The 15,856-nt window shown below is 34.2% G+C and overlaps 1 protein-coding gene across 1 annotated transcript in view; it reads left to right on the top strand.

Moving 5' to 3' along the window:
• The window catches only part of MEOX2 (mesenchyme homeobox 2), a 64,999-nt gene that overhangs the window by 39,511 nt on the left and 9,632 nt on the right, over positions 1-15,856 (top strand). Inside the window, exon 2 of the mRNA XM_030857149.3 lies at positions 9,801-9,973. Coding sequence (XP_030713009.1) covers positions 9,801-9,973 — 173 coding nt within the window. The remainder of the gene's footprint in view (positions 1-9,800; positions 9,974-15,856) is intronic.

Raw genomic sequence — 15,856 nt, 5'->3', positions numbered from 1 at the left:
TATATATGGTGAATTGCCAAAAAAAGGCTGAGAACAATGGCATAAATGCAAGCCCTCACACTCTTAGAAGACGTAGACTTGTCTTCCAGTATATAAAAGAAAACTATGGAAGCTCTGCTCTTCCATGTCCAAGGGATTTATCAAGCTGTTAGCAGAATTGGTTCAGAATTTTCTAAGGCCTCACTGCAAAAGCTATATGGTGCTGTCTGACATTGAAAGGGATCTCAGTCCCTTTTGACCTGTTGACAGATGTAAATTAGAAATGTCACAATTCTTCTGGCCACAGCCAACTGACGTAGATCCCTGACTTCTGAAAGAGTTTCTTTCCCTCCTTATTCTCTCAGGGACACTGTAACACCATGTAACCCCATGCCCTTTGCTGACATAGAGCTGAATAGAAGGTGAATGAGAAATAGATTGGAGGTTTGCATCCTCTTCATATCCTTGACTATTGCTTATGTGTGTATTAAAATGTAAATATGAATGTACGTATTCATCCCCAATTACTGAATAAATGAGAACAATAGGTGACATCAAACATTTATGTTCTAGTAGGGGAAATAAAGAATCCATACAGTGGCAGAATGTGGTAAGCATTGTAAAAAGGAAACGCGACCGTTTCATGGGATACCAGAGGAGAGGTGCACTTTTAAACTAATATGATCAGGGAAAATATAATGGAATGCTGTATGTCAAAAGCTCTTCACTAGGAGTTCCTGGTCCCATTGGAGGTGGAAATGGTGATCCTAGTGAAAGCCTTTGCTATCAGGCACAATCCCAGCAGGTACGTGTGCCTTGTTCTGTTGCATCCCCTTGTCCTGGGATATAACTAGAGGCAGAAAGTCAATTCTAGGCTTCTGTAATGAGTTTCTAAGCCTAGAAGTGTGTAGCAAGATCGGAGACGTTGGGCCTCCCTGGTGGCGCAGTGGTTGAGAGTCCACCTGCCGATGCAGGGGACACGGGTTCCTGTCCCGGTCCGGGAAGATCCCATATGCCGCGGAGCAGCTGGGCCCGTGAGCCATGGCTGCTGAGCTTGCGGGTCCGGAGCCTGTGCTCTGCAACGGGAGAGGCCACAACAGTGAGGGCCTGCGTACCACAAAAAAAAAAAAAAAAAAGATTGGAGACATTTACGTTTACCCTGAAGACATGTGTTGATTTTGTTTTTGTGTTAAATACTTTGAATTTTGTAGTGAGAACTAAATCTATGCTAAATTTGACTCAAGTTAAGTTGCACTGTATTTCCATTTTGTGTGTCTTTGGCTTCTTTTTCAATTTTTAGCAAAAATACTTTTTTTATTAAATATATTTGAATTGTACATCAATCATGATATTAATTTCATCAAAATTTCTTAGTTCTTTGACATTTCACTTTGTATTTATGTCACAAAGGAAGAACAATTAAGTTGGCCTCTTACTATCAGAAAGAACTACATAGTAAATAATAAAAAAGCCAAGGTAATGAATTAAAAAAAAAATCAACTGTTCACGTCTCATTATTTAAAACAAAGGGACTCTGTCAAGAAGAAGCTGTAAGGTAAAACTATATTCGTATATTGATGGACATAAAAAGTACAGAATTGAAATGAGTTATTGCTTAGGTACCTATTTTATTTTGATCATTTTTATTACATATATTTTTATTGAGGAAAACTGACTTACAATATTATAGCAGTTTGAGGTGTAAAACATAGTGCTTCAGCATTTGTATATATGGTAGAATGATCACCGCAATAAGTCTAGTTACCATCTGTAACCATACAACATTAATACGATATTATTGAGTCTATTCCCCATGCTATACTTTACATTCCCATGATTTATTTATTTTATAACCAGAAATTTGTACTTCTTGATCTCCTTCACCCATTTCATGGCCCCCCAGGCCATCAACTTCCCTCTGCAAACACCAATCTGTATCTGTGAGCCTGGGTGTTATTTTGTTTTGTTTGTTTCTTTTGTTTTGCTTTTTAGATTCCACATATAAGTGAAATCATGTAGTATTTGTCTTCCTCTGACTTATTTCACTTAGCATAATACCCTCAAGGTCCATCCATTTTGTCACAAATGGTAAGACATCATTCTTTTTTACGGCTGAGTAGTATTCCATTGTATATGTATACCACAATTTCTTTATCCATTCATCCATCCATGAATATTTAGGTTATTTCCATATCTTGACTATTGCAAATAATGCTGCAGTGAAGATGTGTATATCTTTTTGAATTAGTTTTTTTAATTTTCTTTGGAGACACTCAATGAATTGTTGGATCATATGGTAGATCTATTTTTAAGTTTCAGAAGAACTTCCATACTGTTTTTCCATAGTGGCTGTACCAACTTACATTCCCATCGAACAGTGCATGAAGGTTCCCATTTCTTCACATCCTCACCAACACTGTTATTTGTTACACTGTTATTTGTTGTCTTTTTGTTAATAGCCATTCTGACAGATGTGAGATTATATCTCATTGTTGTTTTGATTTGCATTTCCCTAATGATTGGTGATGTTGAGCATCTTTTCAAGTGCTTTTTTTTGTTATTGAGTTGTATAAATTCTTTATATATTTTAGACATTAACCCCTAATTGGAAATATGATTTTCAAATATCTTCTCCCATTTACTAGGTTGCCTTTTCATTTTTTTGATGGCTTACATCACTGTATAGAAGCTTTTTAGTTGGCTGTAGTCCCATTTGTTTAGTTTTGCTTTTTTTCCTTTGACTTTGGAGTCATATAAAAAAGAAATTGCTAAGACCAATGTCAGGGGGCTTAATGCTTATGTTTTCTTCTAGGAATTTTATGGTTTCAGGTTTTACATTCAAGTGTTTAATCCATTTTACATTAATTTTTGTATACGGTGTAAGATAGTTGTTCAGTTTCTTACTTTTGCATATAGCTGTCCAGATTTCCCAACACCATTTATTGAAGAAGCTGTCCTTTCTCCATTGTATATTCTTACCTCCTTTGTTGTAAATTAGTTAACCATATATGGTGGATTTATTTCTTGGCTCTCTCTTCTGTTCCAATGATCTCTATGTCTGTTTTTTATGCTAATACCATATTGTTTTGGTTACTATAGCTTTGTAATATAGTTTAAAATCAAGGCGCATGATATTTTCAGCTTTGTTCTTCATTCTCAAGATTGTTTTTGGCTATTTGGGGTCTTTTGTTGTTCCATACAAATTTTAGAATTATTTGTTCTAGTTCTGTTAAAAATGCATTGGAATTTTTATAGGGATTACATTGAATCTATAAATTGCTTAGGATAGTATGGACATTTTAACTGTATTAAATACGATCATACTGATTACTAGTAAGAAGGTTGAATCATTAATCAAAAACCTCCCAACAAACAAAATCCAGGACCAGATGTTTCACTGGTGAATTCTACCAAACATTCAAAGAAGAGTTAATACATATCCTTCTCAAAGTCTTTCAAAAAATTGAGGAAGAGGGAACACTTCCAAACTTATTTTATGAGGTCAGCATTACCCTGATACCAAAACCAAATAAGAACAACATACACACCTAAAATTACAGGCCGATATTGCTGATGAACATAGATACAAAAATTCCCAACAAAATATTAGCAAACCAAATCTAACAATACATTATTAGCAAATCAAATCTAACGATACATTAATGTATTAACAATACATTAGTATGATCAAGTGGAATTTTTGAAGGATGGTTTAACATTTGCACATCAATCAGCGTGATAGGCCACATTGTCAAAATGAAAGATAAAAATCATATGATCATCTCAATAGATGCAAAAAAAAGTATTTGACAAAATTCAACTTCCATTTATGGTTAAAAAATAACCTCTCAGCAAAGTGGTATAAAGGAAATGCATCTCAACATAATAAAGGCCATGTATGACAAAGCTACAGCTAATATTATACTCAATGGTAAAAGGCTGAAAGCTTTTCCTCTAAGATCAGGAACAAGACAGGGATGTCCATTATTGCCACTTTTATTCAATATAGTATTGGAAGTCTAAGCCACAGCAATTAGGAAAGAAAAAGCAGTAAAATACATAAATTGGAAAGAAAGAAGTAAAAACCATCACTATTTGCAGATGACATAATACTATATATAGAAAACCCTAAATATGCCACCAAAAATACTGTTAGAACTAATAAATGAATTCAGTAAAGTTGCAGGACACAAAATTAATATACAAAAATCTGTTGCATTTCTATACACTAGAAATGAACTATCAGAAAGATAACTCAAGAAAACAATCTCATTTACAATCACATCAAAAAGAAGAAAATATCAATACCTAGGAGTAAATTTAACCAAAGAGGTGAAAGACCTATACATTAAAAACTATAAGACATTGATGAAAGAAAGTGAAGAAGGCACAAAAAATGGAAAGATATCCTGTACTCCTGGATTGGAAGAATTAATATTGTTAAAATGCCCATATCTACTTTAAATTGGCTAAAATTCCTATAACTGCTATCATCTTAAAATTATAGAGGAGGGAAGAAGCAAAGAGAAGGACTTTGTTATAATATTTGCCAGTTTATCCTCAGAATACAATGCAATGCCAAGGTAAGATTATTACCTACTGTGGGGAAACATCTATGTAAAAGGTGTGGGTGACTTTAAGAGACCCAAATATTTTATTTTTATGTATATTCTGAGGTATTTGTTTTCAAGTTATTTATATCCAGATTCATACTAAGTTATTAAATTGGTACTAATTTAAGAACAATCTTGTGCTATTATGTCTCTCTCTTTCGCTCTCATTCTAAAATGTGACCTAAAAATACATAGATTTTATAAAGTATCTCAAGTCTTCATACTCTTTTCCTCTATGTAATTACATCGTGTGGTATGATTCTGTAATGTTACCAATTATAATATTTGCTTATGTAGGTAGCTAATGCTAAATACTGACACAGTCATGTACACTGAATTTTGATTTTTCTCACTTTAAGAATTAGTTGTATAAAATTATGCCCAAGTGTGTTGGGAAAAAGTCAAATCTGTAAACTAAAATTTACTCTGACATAATAGTAACTATTCTATTACATTAGTTTTAGCTATATACAGTTAATCTTTCAATATCTCCCACCAAGTAATAACCTAAATTCCTTTAACAGAAGTAAATAAGGTATCCTTTATAAATTATTTGTTCAAAACATACAATTGGCAACACAAATGTAATAAAAATAAATATATCTTCAGTTTCACTAATGTGAGATTTATCTGACTTATTTCATTCCTGAAAGCATACTAGACAATCCCGTGAGTAATCAAGGAGGCAGTGAAGAGGGAGGCTGGATGGTAAAAGAGTACATTCACCAATTGATAGTCACTGGTCCAGCCCATAGAATGACTTTTGCATGTTGAATACAACTGTTACTATTACTAAACTGTTACTAAAAATGGAAATTTCTTTTTTTTTTTCGTCTTTGAAATTTCGGTTTGCTTTATAAGGGAAACTGTTATAGTAGCTCTACATTTTTCACATCAATGATATAAGAAACAGTGGATATTTTCAATGCTAATTTCTATTCTAGATTTAGCATAGTAGTTTTCAATCCTTTTTTTCCCTTACATACCTCAGTGTATAATAGCCACATTCATTAGTAATAGTAGCTCACTATGATCGTGGTTCTCAAATCTGGAGAGTGGATCACCTAGAGGATTTAAGAACCCCTGGGGAAGATTATTTACTCTGAAAAAAAAAAAAAAAAATCTGGAAAGGCTGAAATGCCCACTCATTAAGAAGCTGGAGCAGCAAGTAGGATAAGTTTCCCATAAGGAAGGCAATTTCCCGTTTAAATGTGAAAATTACTAGCATCAATAGGATTATTCTATAAATTACCCTACATCTATCCACAATCTCTATGCCTATATAAATATAATTATTAGCTTCCTACATCTACTATTTGCGGAGCTTTGTTAATAATAACAGAGTAGCTCTCATTTTGAATAGCTTACAAAACGTTAACACAAGAAGTTGCAAAGCACTAGAATAGACAGTGGCTTAGTATTCATTTTTTTCTTCAGAATATGAAATAAGTATTCATTGTAGTCTAAGCTGTGGAGACCTTCCTTTACATTTTGATATTTTACAGACATTGGTAAATTATGTTCTTCATTTAAACAAGGTAATAAGTTTACTCAGGGTAGCCAAAAATATACTCAATCATACTTTATTATTTCTCTTTGGCTAAAAGGCATTCTGTGCCACTAGTGAACAGACCAAGCCCTCACATTACTTGTCGTCAGTAAAACATTATTATCTTTTGGCATCCTCTTGCACTAGGGGAAATAAAAAGTCACATGTGGAGAAGTTCTAAATGCTAGACAGAAACGATCCTTGGAGGGCAATTTTTATCCTCCACGGAAGTATTGCAGACTTCTTCCATTAGCATAGGCCCAGGGAGCAAAAGGTTAGGGAACTGGGACTGCCAACTATACCTGAACACATAAGTCAACATTTCCTCCAAGCGGTGAGGGAGTGTGAGAGTGCACCCACATGTGCATTAAAGTATCTGAGACGAGAAACAACAATTGTACTATTTTACATTGCAATGTACTGTACAGATGGTGACATTTTGTTTGCGGTTGTAGGCAAGAAAGGAGGGCAGTTTCCAGACTCCCCCCTCAACACCTACCATTTGGCATAGGATATGGGAGGTTGAAGAAAACGGAGGGAGTTTTGCCTCAGTTGAAACAGCTGGCAAACAGATGGAAGCTAATGTGCAGTTTGCCAAAAGCCTCGTCCAAGGCTGTCACCCGTTTTCCACCAAAGAAAAGCTAGTCAGGTGATAGGAGTAGAAGCTTCAGGGTCAGCAAACGATGGACTTTGCAAAATACAGGGGAAAAAAGTCAAAAAATGTTTTAAATCCAAGATTTAAAATATAAGTTTAAAAGTTATATTTTTATGTTATATTTATAAGTTATATTTTCTTATAAGAAAATGTAAGTCCAGAAATGCAATCCCAAGGAGCATGTTTTTCACAGGAAAGAAAAAGTGGGAGCATCATGGGTGGAAACCACAACAGAATCACAGATCCAAGGATAAAAGTGCCCACATAATTAATTGACATTGGTGCTACCTCAGCTACATTGACATTCTCTTTTAGGTAATGAAATCAAGAAGCACATACCCACTCTTTGTCATGTTAATTACAATATAAATATTCCATTTGTGCTTATTGTAAGTGTGCACAACTCACATCATTTTAGTCACTGAATTTCACTTTGTGAGCTACTTTGGTTTGGAATTCAGGCACTTGGTAAGTTGCTTTTGGATATACATGTTGAATTATAGCCAGACTTTTGTTCAAATTCAGTCACTGGATGTATAAACCTCTTGTATATTTCTAGTTTCAGTGGGCATGCGTGTAGATCCACTGCATGTAACCCCTCTTCCAAGAACTGGCCCAAGTTTTGTATGTTTGTGTGTGTCTGTGGCATTTTTGAAGTACTGCTGAATACTGCAAAAGTTAAAAGAAATCGGTTTCAAAAATAAATACAACTTAATAGGCTTTCCTCAATGTGAATTTGTTCATTCATGCTTATATAAGGGAATGTGTTAACCATGAATCATTCCAACTGAATTGCTTATGAGAAAAAATGCCCTGGCTTTGCTTTCAGTTTCCAGAGTTGCATTACTGAAGGGAAAAGAGCATTGTCCCCACATAAAGAATAATCAGCCACAGATTTCAGACTAAACATGGCTCCAAACTGGCAAAAATATACTTTTGATTCACGTGAGAACATGAGTCCTTGTGAGAGGGACTTATCTGAATATTCTGGGCTGTGACTGAGTTTGCCTCTGCCAGTACAGCTGATGGAAAAGTTAAAAAAAAAAAAAAAAAGAAATCAATCATCGGAAAGTTTTGTTCACATAATACCAGAATAGCAAAATGAACCAAAGATGTGGAGGTTGGCAAATCTGTGGCTTAAAAAAGTGGATAATGCAGGTTCCACTTAGAGCCTGGTAAGTTCATATGGTGTAAACACAGCCTAGCTGAGAACTCACACATCTTCTAATCCATAACTCATCTGGTCCCAGTGGCTTACAATCAGATACAGTCAGCCTGTGTCTAACATACCACAAACCACTTTTTGCACTGGATAAAGCCCTGACCGCCCTGTCAAGGTGCGGAGGTAGTCAACAGAGGACTATGTGTCAAGCCCAGAAATGTGGTCTGTGAATTCTAAAGAATTTATGACAGTGCCAGTGCACCAGTCAGTGAAACATGTCCTGTGATCCCTCACAGGAAATTAGTGGCCAAGTATGCCAAAATTTTGATGCAAACCTATTGCCACTGCTGCTACTAGACCTAGAAAACTTTACATTTGGCCAGCGTAGATTCTGGTAAGAGTCAAATCAAAACTGTTTACATTAGAGCACCTTGTCTAGAGGATTTCCATTATGCAGACCCCTCTTGACTTTAGTTAGACTTCCCCCAGCCAGACAGAAAGGAAAAGAACACTAAAAAAAACCCCCAATATTTTGTACATAGCATATTTAAACATCATTGGATGAAGAAACAAATACCACTTTAAAAGGTCCTTCATAAAGCTGTACCATACTATATTTGTCAGTTAAAAAAAAGTCACACTTCATAATGTGATTGACCATCATTTTTCCTATATCATTTCTCTCATTTGGCTTCATAGAAGAGTTCATTGTATCACTACCTGGTAAAGGCATCACTATTTGTGTGTACAGGCTCAAAAATAATTAGAAAATTGGAATAATTTTTGAGAGAGTACAGACATGCCACTTTATCTTGATTATGTTGATATTTCACTGAGGTAAATTTGACATGAATTGTTAGAGCTGGTATGATTATCTATTACTTTGTATATGTAGAATTTTTTTTCCATTATAGACACATGTTCTGTTCTTCAGTATGTTAAGAATGTCTTCTAACCTACACCTCAGGGATATTATGAAGATAAGTAAAATAACTCTATGTTAATTATGTCTTGAACTCTTAGAAGAAAAGATGGCATGATATGCTTGCTGTATATTACGATTTTTTCTACAGGGCATTATAAGATTTGGTGTTTGGGTACCTAATTTTAGGTGTTGTGCATCTTATGTTTATCTCATATGTAGGGAAAAAACATTTAAAACTGTGTTCATATTTTGAGTTAAATGAACAAAATTGTATTTATAGATTCCACATTGCACTAAGTATTACTCAAAATAAAAGGAGAGCATTGCTATTGCCTTCAAGGAGACTGCACTTAAATTGAAATTAAAAAACCAATAAATACACACACACACACACACACACACACACACACACACGTATGCTTACTCTGAGCTTGAACTGACTTTTATGGTCCAGTTGCTAGATATTTGAATTGCTCAGATAGTCACATACTAAGTCACCACTGTTTCTTAGGATCACTCTGTTTAGTCATCCTTAGATCTCAAGAATTTATGTTGAAAAACTTATTAGAAGAAATTTTATATCTGAATAGTTTCAGATATAAAATTGTTTTCTAGAGGGGCTTTGTTTTATCTTAACAGCATGTTAAGAGCAGTTAAGTTTTTTGTTCCTATTTCAAAAGAAGAAAACTAGACACTTCCCCAATTAGGTTGTGAGTCACTTGGGGGCACACTGGGAAAAAAAAGAAATTTATCTCACCGTGTTGAGATAAGTCTTACTGTCTTTGGTCTCTCTCTATTTTTATCATGTCTAACGCTACCTGGAAAAGTAGTTACTCAGTAAATGTTTCTGGTATGAATGATATGATTGAACATGCTTAAATGAATGAACTAAATCTAATTCTCTCTTTTATTTTCAGACTCCCAGGAAGGAAATTACAAGTCAGAAGTCAATAGCAAACCCAGGAAGGAAAGGACAGCTTTTACCAAAGAGCAAATCAGAGAACTTGAAGCAGAATTTGCCCATCATAATTATCTGACCAGACTGAGGCGATATGAGATAGCAGTGAATCTGGATCTCACTGAAAGACAGGTAATGTCGGATATTGAGATTATATGATATTTTTAATTGCTTTGGGTCAACAGTCTTCTCCCGCCATTTTTGAAATATCTAGCTCTGTGGTTCTTAAATATCATTGGGAAGACAGATTTTCTCTTTCATGATGAAGTTTTTGCCCAGCAAAATGACAAAATTAAGAAAGAATAAGATAGCCATGTTTTATAGAAAACTGCATTTATTCAGTTTAAGGAATCATCCTTTGTTCTGTGATTGTACCTTTCTTATATTTTTTTATTTTAAAATATTATTTCTTTTATATAATGACGGCATATGGAGAGGAATTTTATTTGCTTATATTTTAAAATCTCCTTATTTTGCACAATAGAAAGTTGGCAGTCCCATGTTGGTTTCCTCTATTGCTCAGAATAGGGTTTATGTTGCACATTAACCCCCAAACCTCAGTGACATAAGAAAAAAATTCATTGTTTGTTCACTCTCAGTATACTAACTTTACAAGTCCAGCACTCCAAATAATCACTCAGGGACCCAATCTGACCCTCTGGCATCCTGACATGTGGTGTCCTTGGTAACCACAGGAGGTAAGAACGAGTTGGAGGTTCATGCAGTGACCTTTAAATGTTTTCACCTGGAAATGACCCATGTCACTTCCATTTACACTCTAATGTCCGGAAATAGTCAATGGTACTACTTAAATTCAAGGGAGCTGGGAAATTATGGGAGCAAGGCTACATAGATCATTGGTAAACATTTCTACCCCATTACTTCAAATATTTTTCAAATTGTATTGGTCTCAGAAATTCAAAATTCTGGTACCCACTCATTTAGAGAACACTTTGAAATTATTAGTGACCTGTGGACACCAGTTAATAAGACCTAAATAATATTTTTAATTAATTACTTTTTAGGTCCTTTCTTGTATTTTAATTGAATGGCATATGATTTACTCCAGTAGTGTTCCCAGAGCACTCCTTATATGGATTCTGATTTTCCCTAGGAGAATCTACCCTACTGATGGTTAATAGTTGCTAATCTTTAGGAAAACATTCCTGAAAGGCAAATGCAAACATCTTTATGGACAGTGCAGTTTTGATTGGCACTCTTAGGAGTAGAGTCTCATTTCCTCTTCCACTGTACGCACCTCCTCCAGGGATCCCACTGGAAGCAAAGAAATATCAACATAGTGTGGACAGATGAATACTATCTTAGGAGAGCAAGTTATTTTATCCAACTTGTTCAATCATCTGCTTTCCTTCTGTTAATTTCTGTATTTCAGGTTTTAGTAGGATAATTCTGGGTAGTGAAAATATACAGAGGAACACTTTTATGTGGTTTTATTTATTGGCAGTTTATATTTTATTAAATATTACGACAAGTACCGAAGTTATGGAGCACAACATTTTCATTCCCTTGAACTTCACATACAAAGTTCTCTCCATAAGTATACATTTGGCATGCTGGAAAGCAGGATCCAAAATCTACATTGTCAGACCTCTGTTTTTTTGCTTTTTTTTTTTTTAACTGGAAACAGAAAAAAAGAAGGAGGGTGGAATTATACATTAATGTTTTTGTATAGAGACAGTGAATTCTAGGAAATGAAACTATATTTTAAATGATACATAAAGGAAATAAGAAACTAGAGTTTGCTTGTAATCTACAGAAATATGGGATGCATTACTGTGTTTAGTCTAGAGAAAAGTCAAGATCTGTGCTTTCTTTTCTGGGAATGTCCTATGGTTACCTGTCATTATCTGATCATAGAGCAGAGGTCTCACTTTTGGCTAAGAATAATGTCTTTTTAGGAGAAATTCTTTAAATTTGGTTTGGGAATTTTGAAGGTATTTTGGGTATTTCTTCTTTTTTCTAACTGACTTGCCATTCTTGGAAAAGAATCAGAAGCCATTATGTGAAAAACTTATGTACATATATATACATACCCCCCACACACACTATATACATGCACATGCACAATTTTAATCTTTGTTTTTTCAAAAGGGTCCCTTTAAAATTTGTATCACTTAGCCTTTGCTGTGTAACAAGCCACTCAAAAGTCTTAATGGCTTTAAATAATAACCAACATTTAATTTGCTCAAAATTTTGAGGATCAAAGATTTTGACTGGGCTCAATTGGCCTACTTCTGGCCTTACCTAGAGCCCTCATGGAACTGTAGTCAGCTGGTGGGTAACTAAGAATTGGTTGGTGTAGGCAGCCTCACCTGGGACATCTTGTCCCTGTTGCATATGTGGTTTCATCTTCTAATAGGCTCCCTGGGATTCACAAATGGTGGTAGAAGCATTCCCAGGAGTAGTTAGAGGAAAAACGCCAACATACAAGGGCTTTCAAAGCCTCTGCTTGCATCATATTTACTAATGTCCCATTGTCTAAAGTGAATCATATGACCAAGTTCCGTGTCATTGTAAGAGAGGACCACCTATGGGAGTAGACACATGGAAGGAAGGCAAAATTTTTTGGAGGTCATTAGGGAAACAATCTAACTATAGCCTCATAAAGGGAAAAAATAACAACAACAAACACTAAGAGTTAATTAGGTTTTCAAAGAATTCAAAATTTGGTATTGTGTAGAAGAGTTTTTTTATCCTATAAATCTCTGTTAACGGTTTTGCAAATTAATAAGAAAATATGATGGATGCATGTGGAATCTAAATTCCCAATCAAAATTATGTCTTTAGTTTTTGTTAGTCAGAAAAAAATTTAATTGTTATGAGAAAAATCTGAACAAAAATCCTAGATTTGCCAGTTGGAATTGGGTATTCTTAGGCAAGTAACAATCTCCCCAAGGCCTAAAATGGAAATTAAAACTACCTTCTCTTTCTTCTACTCAGGTTTATATGTCACAATGAATGTGAAAGAAATCTTAGCATAAACTATAAAACAAATCTATCACCCAGAGGGGGGAAAACTTCTTTGCTATGCAAGGCATAGTGAGTTAATCCTTTTGTAACACAAATATTTGTTGAGCTAAATGATAGAAATAAAATCTTGTTAAAATAAGCTGGACAAGTCTGGTAGAACTCATGGAAGAAGCAAAAATTGAACAAGTGTTCACTATTGTGATGAGTGTTGAATATCAAAAGAGAGGAATGACAGGGTCATCTGAGAGAATGTTTCTGGTTATGCCAAATGTTCATGTCTTTTTCCTCTACTTCTGTGCACATTCAATATCTTAAATTAAGAATCTGAAGACTTTTATTCTGGGCTGAATTTTACTATGCTAAATTCATCAGAAAAATATTGTATGCTGTCAATCAATTTTGCTATTCTTAAAGGTCTGAAAGCATATTCCTCCAAGATGCCAGAGTGCTCATCCCAGTGAGATATTTTCAGTTCATTTTCTCATGGTTGGGCTTTTAAAATTATAAACATAGAGTTATAAACTGAACCCTTTGCATTCATCTTCTTTTAATTGAGATACAGCTATTCCATTACTTTGATTTTGCATTAATGTCATACATACTTACCTATGTAATCTATATCTTGACATATGAAATCTTAACTAACTCCCCTTTTATAGGATTTCCACATGTAAAATGTTCTAATTATAGATGTACAATTTTTCAGTTTCATTCTGCTGCAAGATTTTTTCCACACTTTAAAATAACATGAGATTTATTAAAGTAACTTAAATGTATACACCAAAGAATATTATATCTAACTCCATTTTGCTCAGTGTTTTCCTTAACTTTAATAGAATGTTTAATCTCCTAAAAAATTTTTTTATTGATTTTTTAAAAGCCTGTCAAAATTCAAATATAGAAAAAGAACTTGTTTGTTCTAATAATGTAAAGGGAAAAAACAACAAATATTGAATCATTTCCATTAATAGCAGAATTGTTTCACAAGAAATAACTTTCTTCTAAATGAAAACTTACTTTATAACCAGAAACAGTTTTTAGATGTAATTTTATTTAGAAAATTTACATAATTGCCTATAAAATATGTATAATTGATATGTTATTTGTAGATACTGTATATGTATAATATACATATATGTATAATATATGTATATTTGATATGTATATATGTATATGTATATATGTATATATGTATATTTGATATGTATATATGTATAATTGATATGCTATTTGTAGATACTGCTCCCTTGTTTATATCACCCAATCAATATACTTGCCACAATGCTCTGATGGGCCACATACATGTGATTATAAATATTTGCAATAATGATTAGGTTTCCTTTTAGAGAAAAGTAAGGTACACTAAATCCTTAAATATCACTCGGGACTCAAATTTTCAAACCTGAAGAATAGTTCTGAAATCTCCAAAGAAATAGGACTTTTATGTTTGTGTCTCCCATAATGCAATGCCTATACAGGTAGGGGAAGTCTGTAATCCCCTTTGAACTCCATCGGGCCAAAGAGGAAGAAGAAAGAAGGAGAAAAAGAGGCTTATCCTGCAAAGGGAATTCCATGTTAGCACTTAGGTGTTCAAGAAAATTGTTTTATGTTAAATAAAAATGGATACACTGGAACAAAGTTGAGCTTTAAATATTTTAATTATATAGTGGTTTTTTGTGGAACAGTTACCACTCTAGTAACCTTCCAGTTTCTAATTTACAGCCTCAAGTGTACAACATATTCTCATATACCCTTCTCAGTCAACATCTAATAATCCTCAGTTGGCAGACCCACTTGGAATACTTTGAAGAGCCAGTCAGTCTAAAGACCCTCCTGTCCCAAGATTTTTTTTAAGTTTGACAAGCTTATTCTGCTTTTTCATCCATCCAGATACACTTGGAAAAAGCTCATGCCAAATTTTTAATGTCTCACAATGGGAAGAGGAGGGAAGGCAGCTGCATAAAACTATAGGAGTGACAAAATGGACATATTTATAGAGTTAAAGCTGCCAAATATAGAAAGAATGGGAGATCCTTCCTTTTCACAAAATCATTTCACAGAGCTAATCAAAGGTGCAATGTTGCAGATTTGTAAGCTAAGATTACCAGGATAAACAGCCTGAATTCATGATACCTCTGCCAAGATAAATGGAAAATCCCACCTAGTTGGATCATATTACATTAGTGGGAATGAGAGGGATTATGTTTTGTTTGTTACTCATAAATCATTAAATGGCTCAATGCCAAGTATTTTCCAAATAGACGTCCATTTTTTGGATGACTGTGAAGGAGAATTTTTCCTGTGCCAAATAAACAGTGGTTTTGTGTTTTACTCAGAATTTTGCGCAATCCCTCCCCTTTGCAGGTTTATTCCTATACATTTCTGTGAATACTTTCAGTTACTTAGGTAATAAATTATGTCTCCAAGATCAGACATATTGTCTATTCAAGGTAATCCAAGAATACCTGTGTAGCCAGTGATTTTAGATATTTCCTCATTTCTTTAGAGTAGTATTTAACAGTCACATAGAGTAACGGTTAGATATTTCTTTTGCTTAAATCATGGTGTGCCTGCTAATTTGAGAGATTAAATATGATTTGACTCGGATGGGAAAAATGGGGTAGAATAGGGTGGACAATTTGATGGTGGAATATACAATGGAATCTTAGTTCAAAATAAAAAGAGATATTTCCTGAGTGATGCTGTTTGTTTGTTTTTTTAAAGAAATGCATATCGACAATGTGTGGTGAGCTCTAAAAGCCACATTCAGAACTGCCTTAGGTTCCACAAAACAAAGGCTATGATGTAAAATTTAAGAATATCAACAATAAAGCAAAATCTATAAAGAGAAGATTAACAATTCCAGCCTCTCCTAACTTAATTTTCAGAGATATTAGCTGTATAAAGTAGAAGGCTGAGAAATAAACAATTGAACCCTAACCATTTACCAATGTAAATATCCAATTTTGAAATAATATAGAAAAAAATCAGAAAAATAAGACTCCACCCTTATTGAACCAGCCT

The sequence above is a fragment of the Globicephala melas genome, chromosome 9, assembly GCF_963455315.2.
Source record: "Globicephala melas chromosome 9, mGloMel1.2, whole genome shotgun sequence".
NCBI classification, from domain to species: Eukaryota; Metazoa; Chordata; class Mammalia; order Artiodactyla; family Delphinidae; genus Globicephala; species Globicephala melas.
Note: the sequence above shows the minus strand (reverse complement) of the source record. Positions and strands in the feature narration are given on the sequence as shown.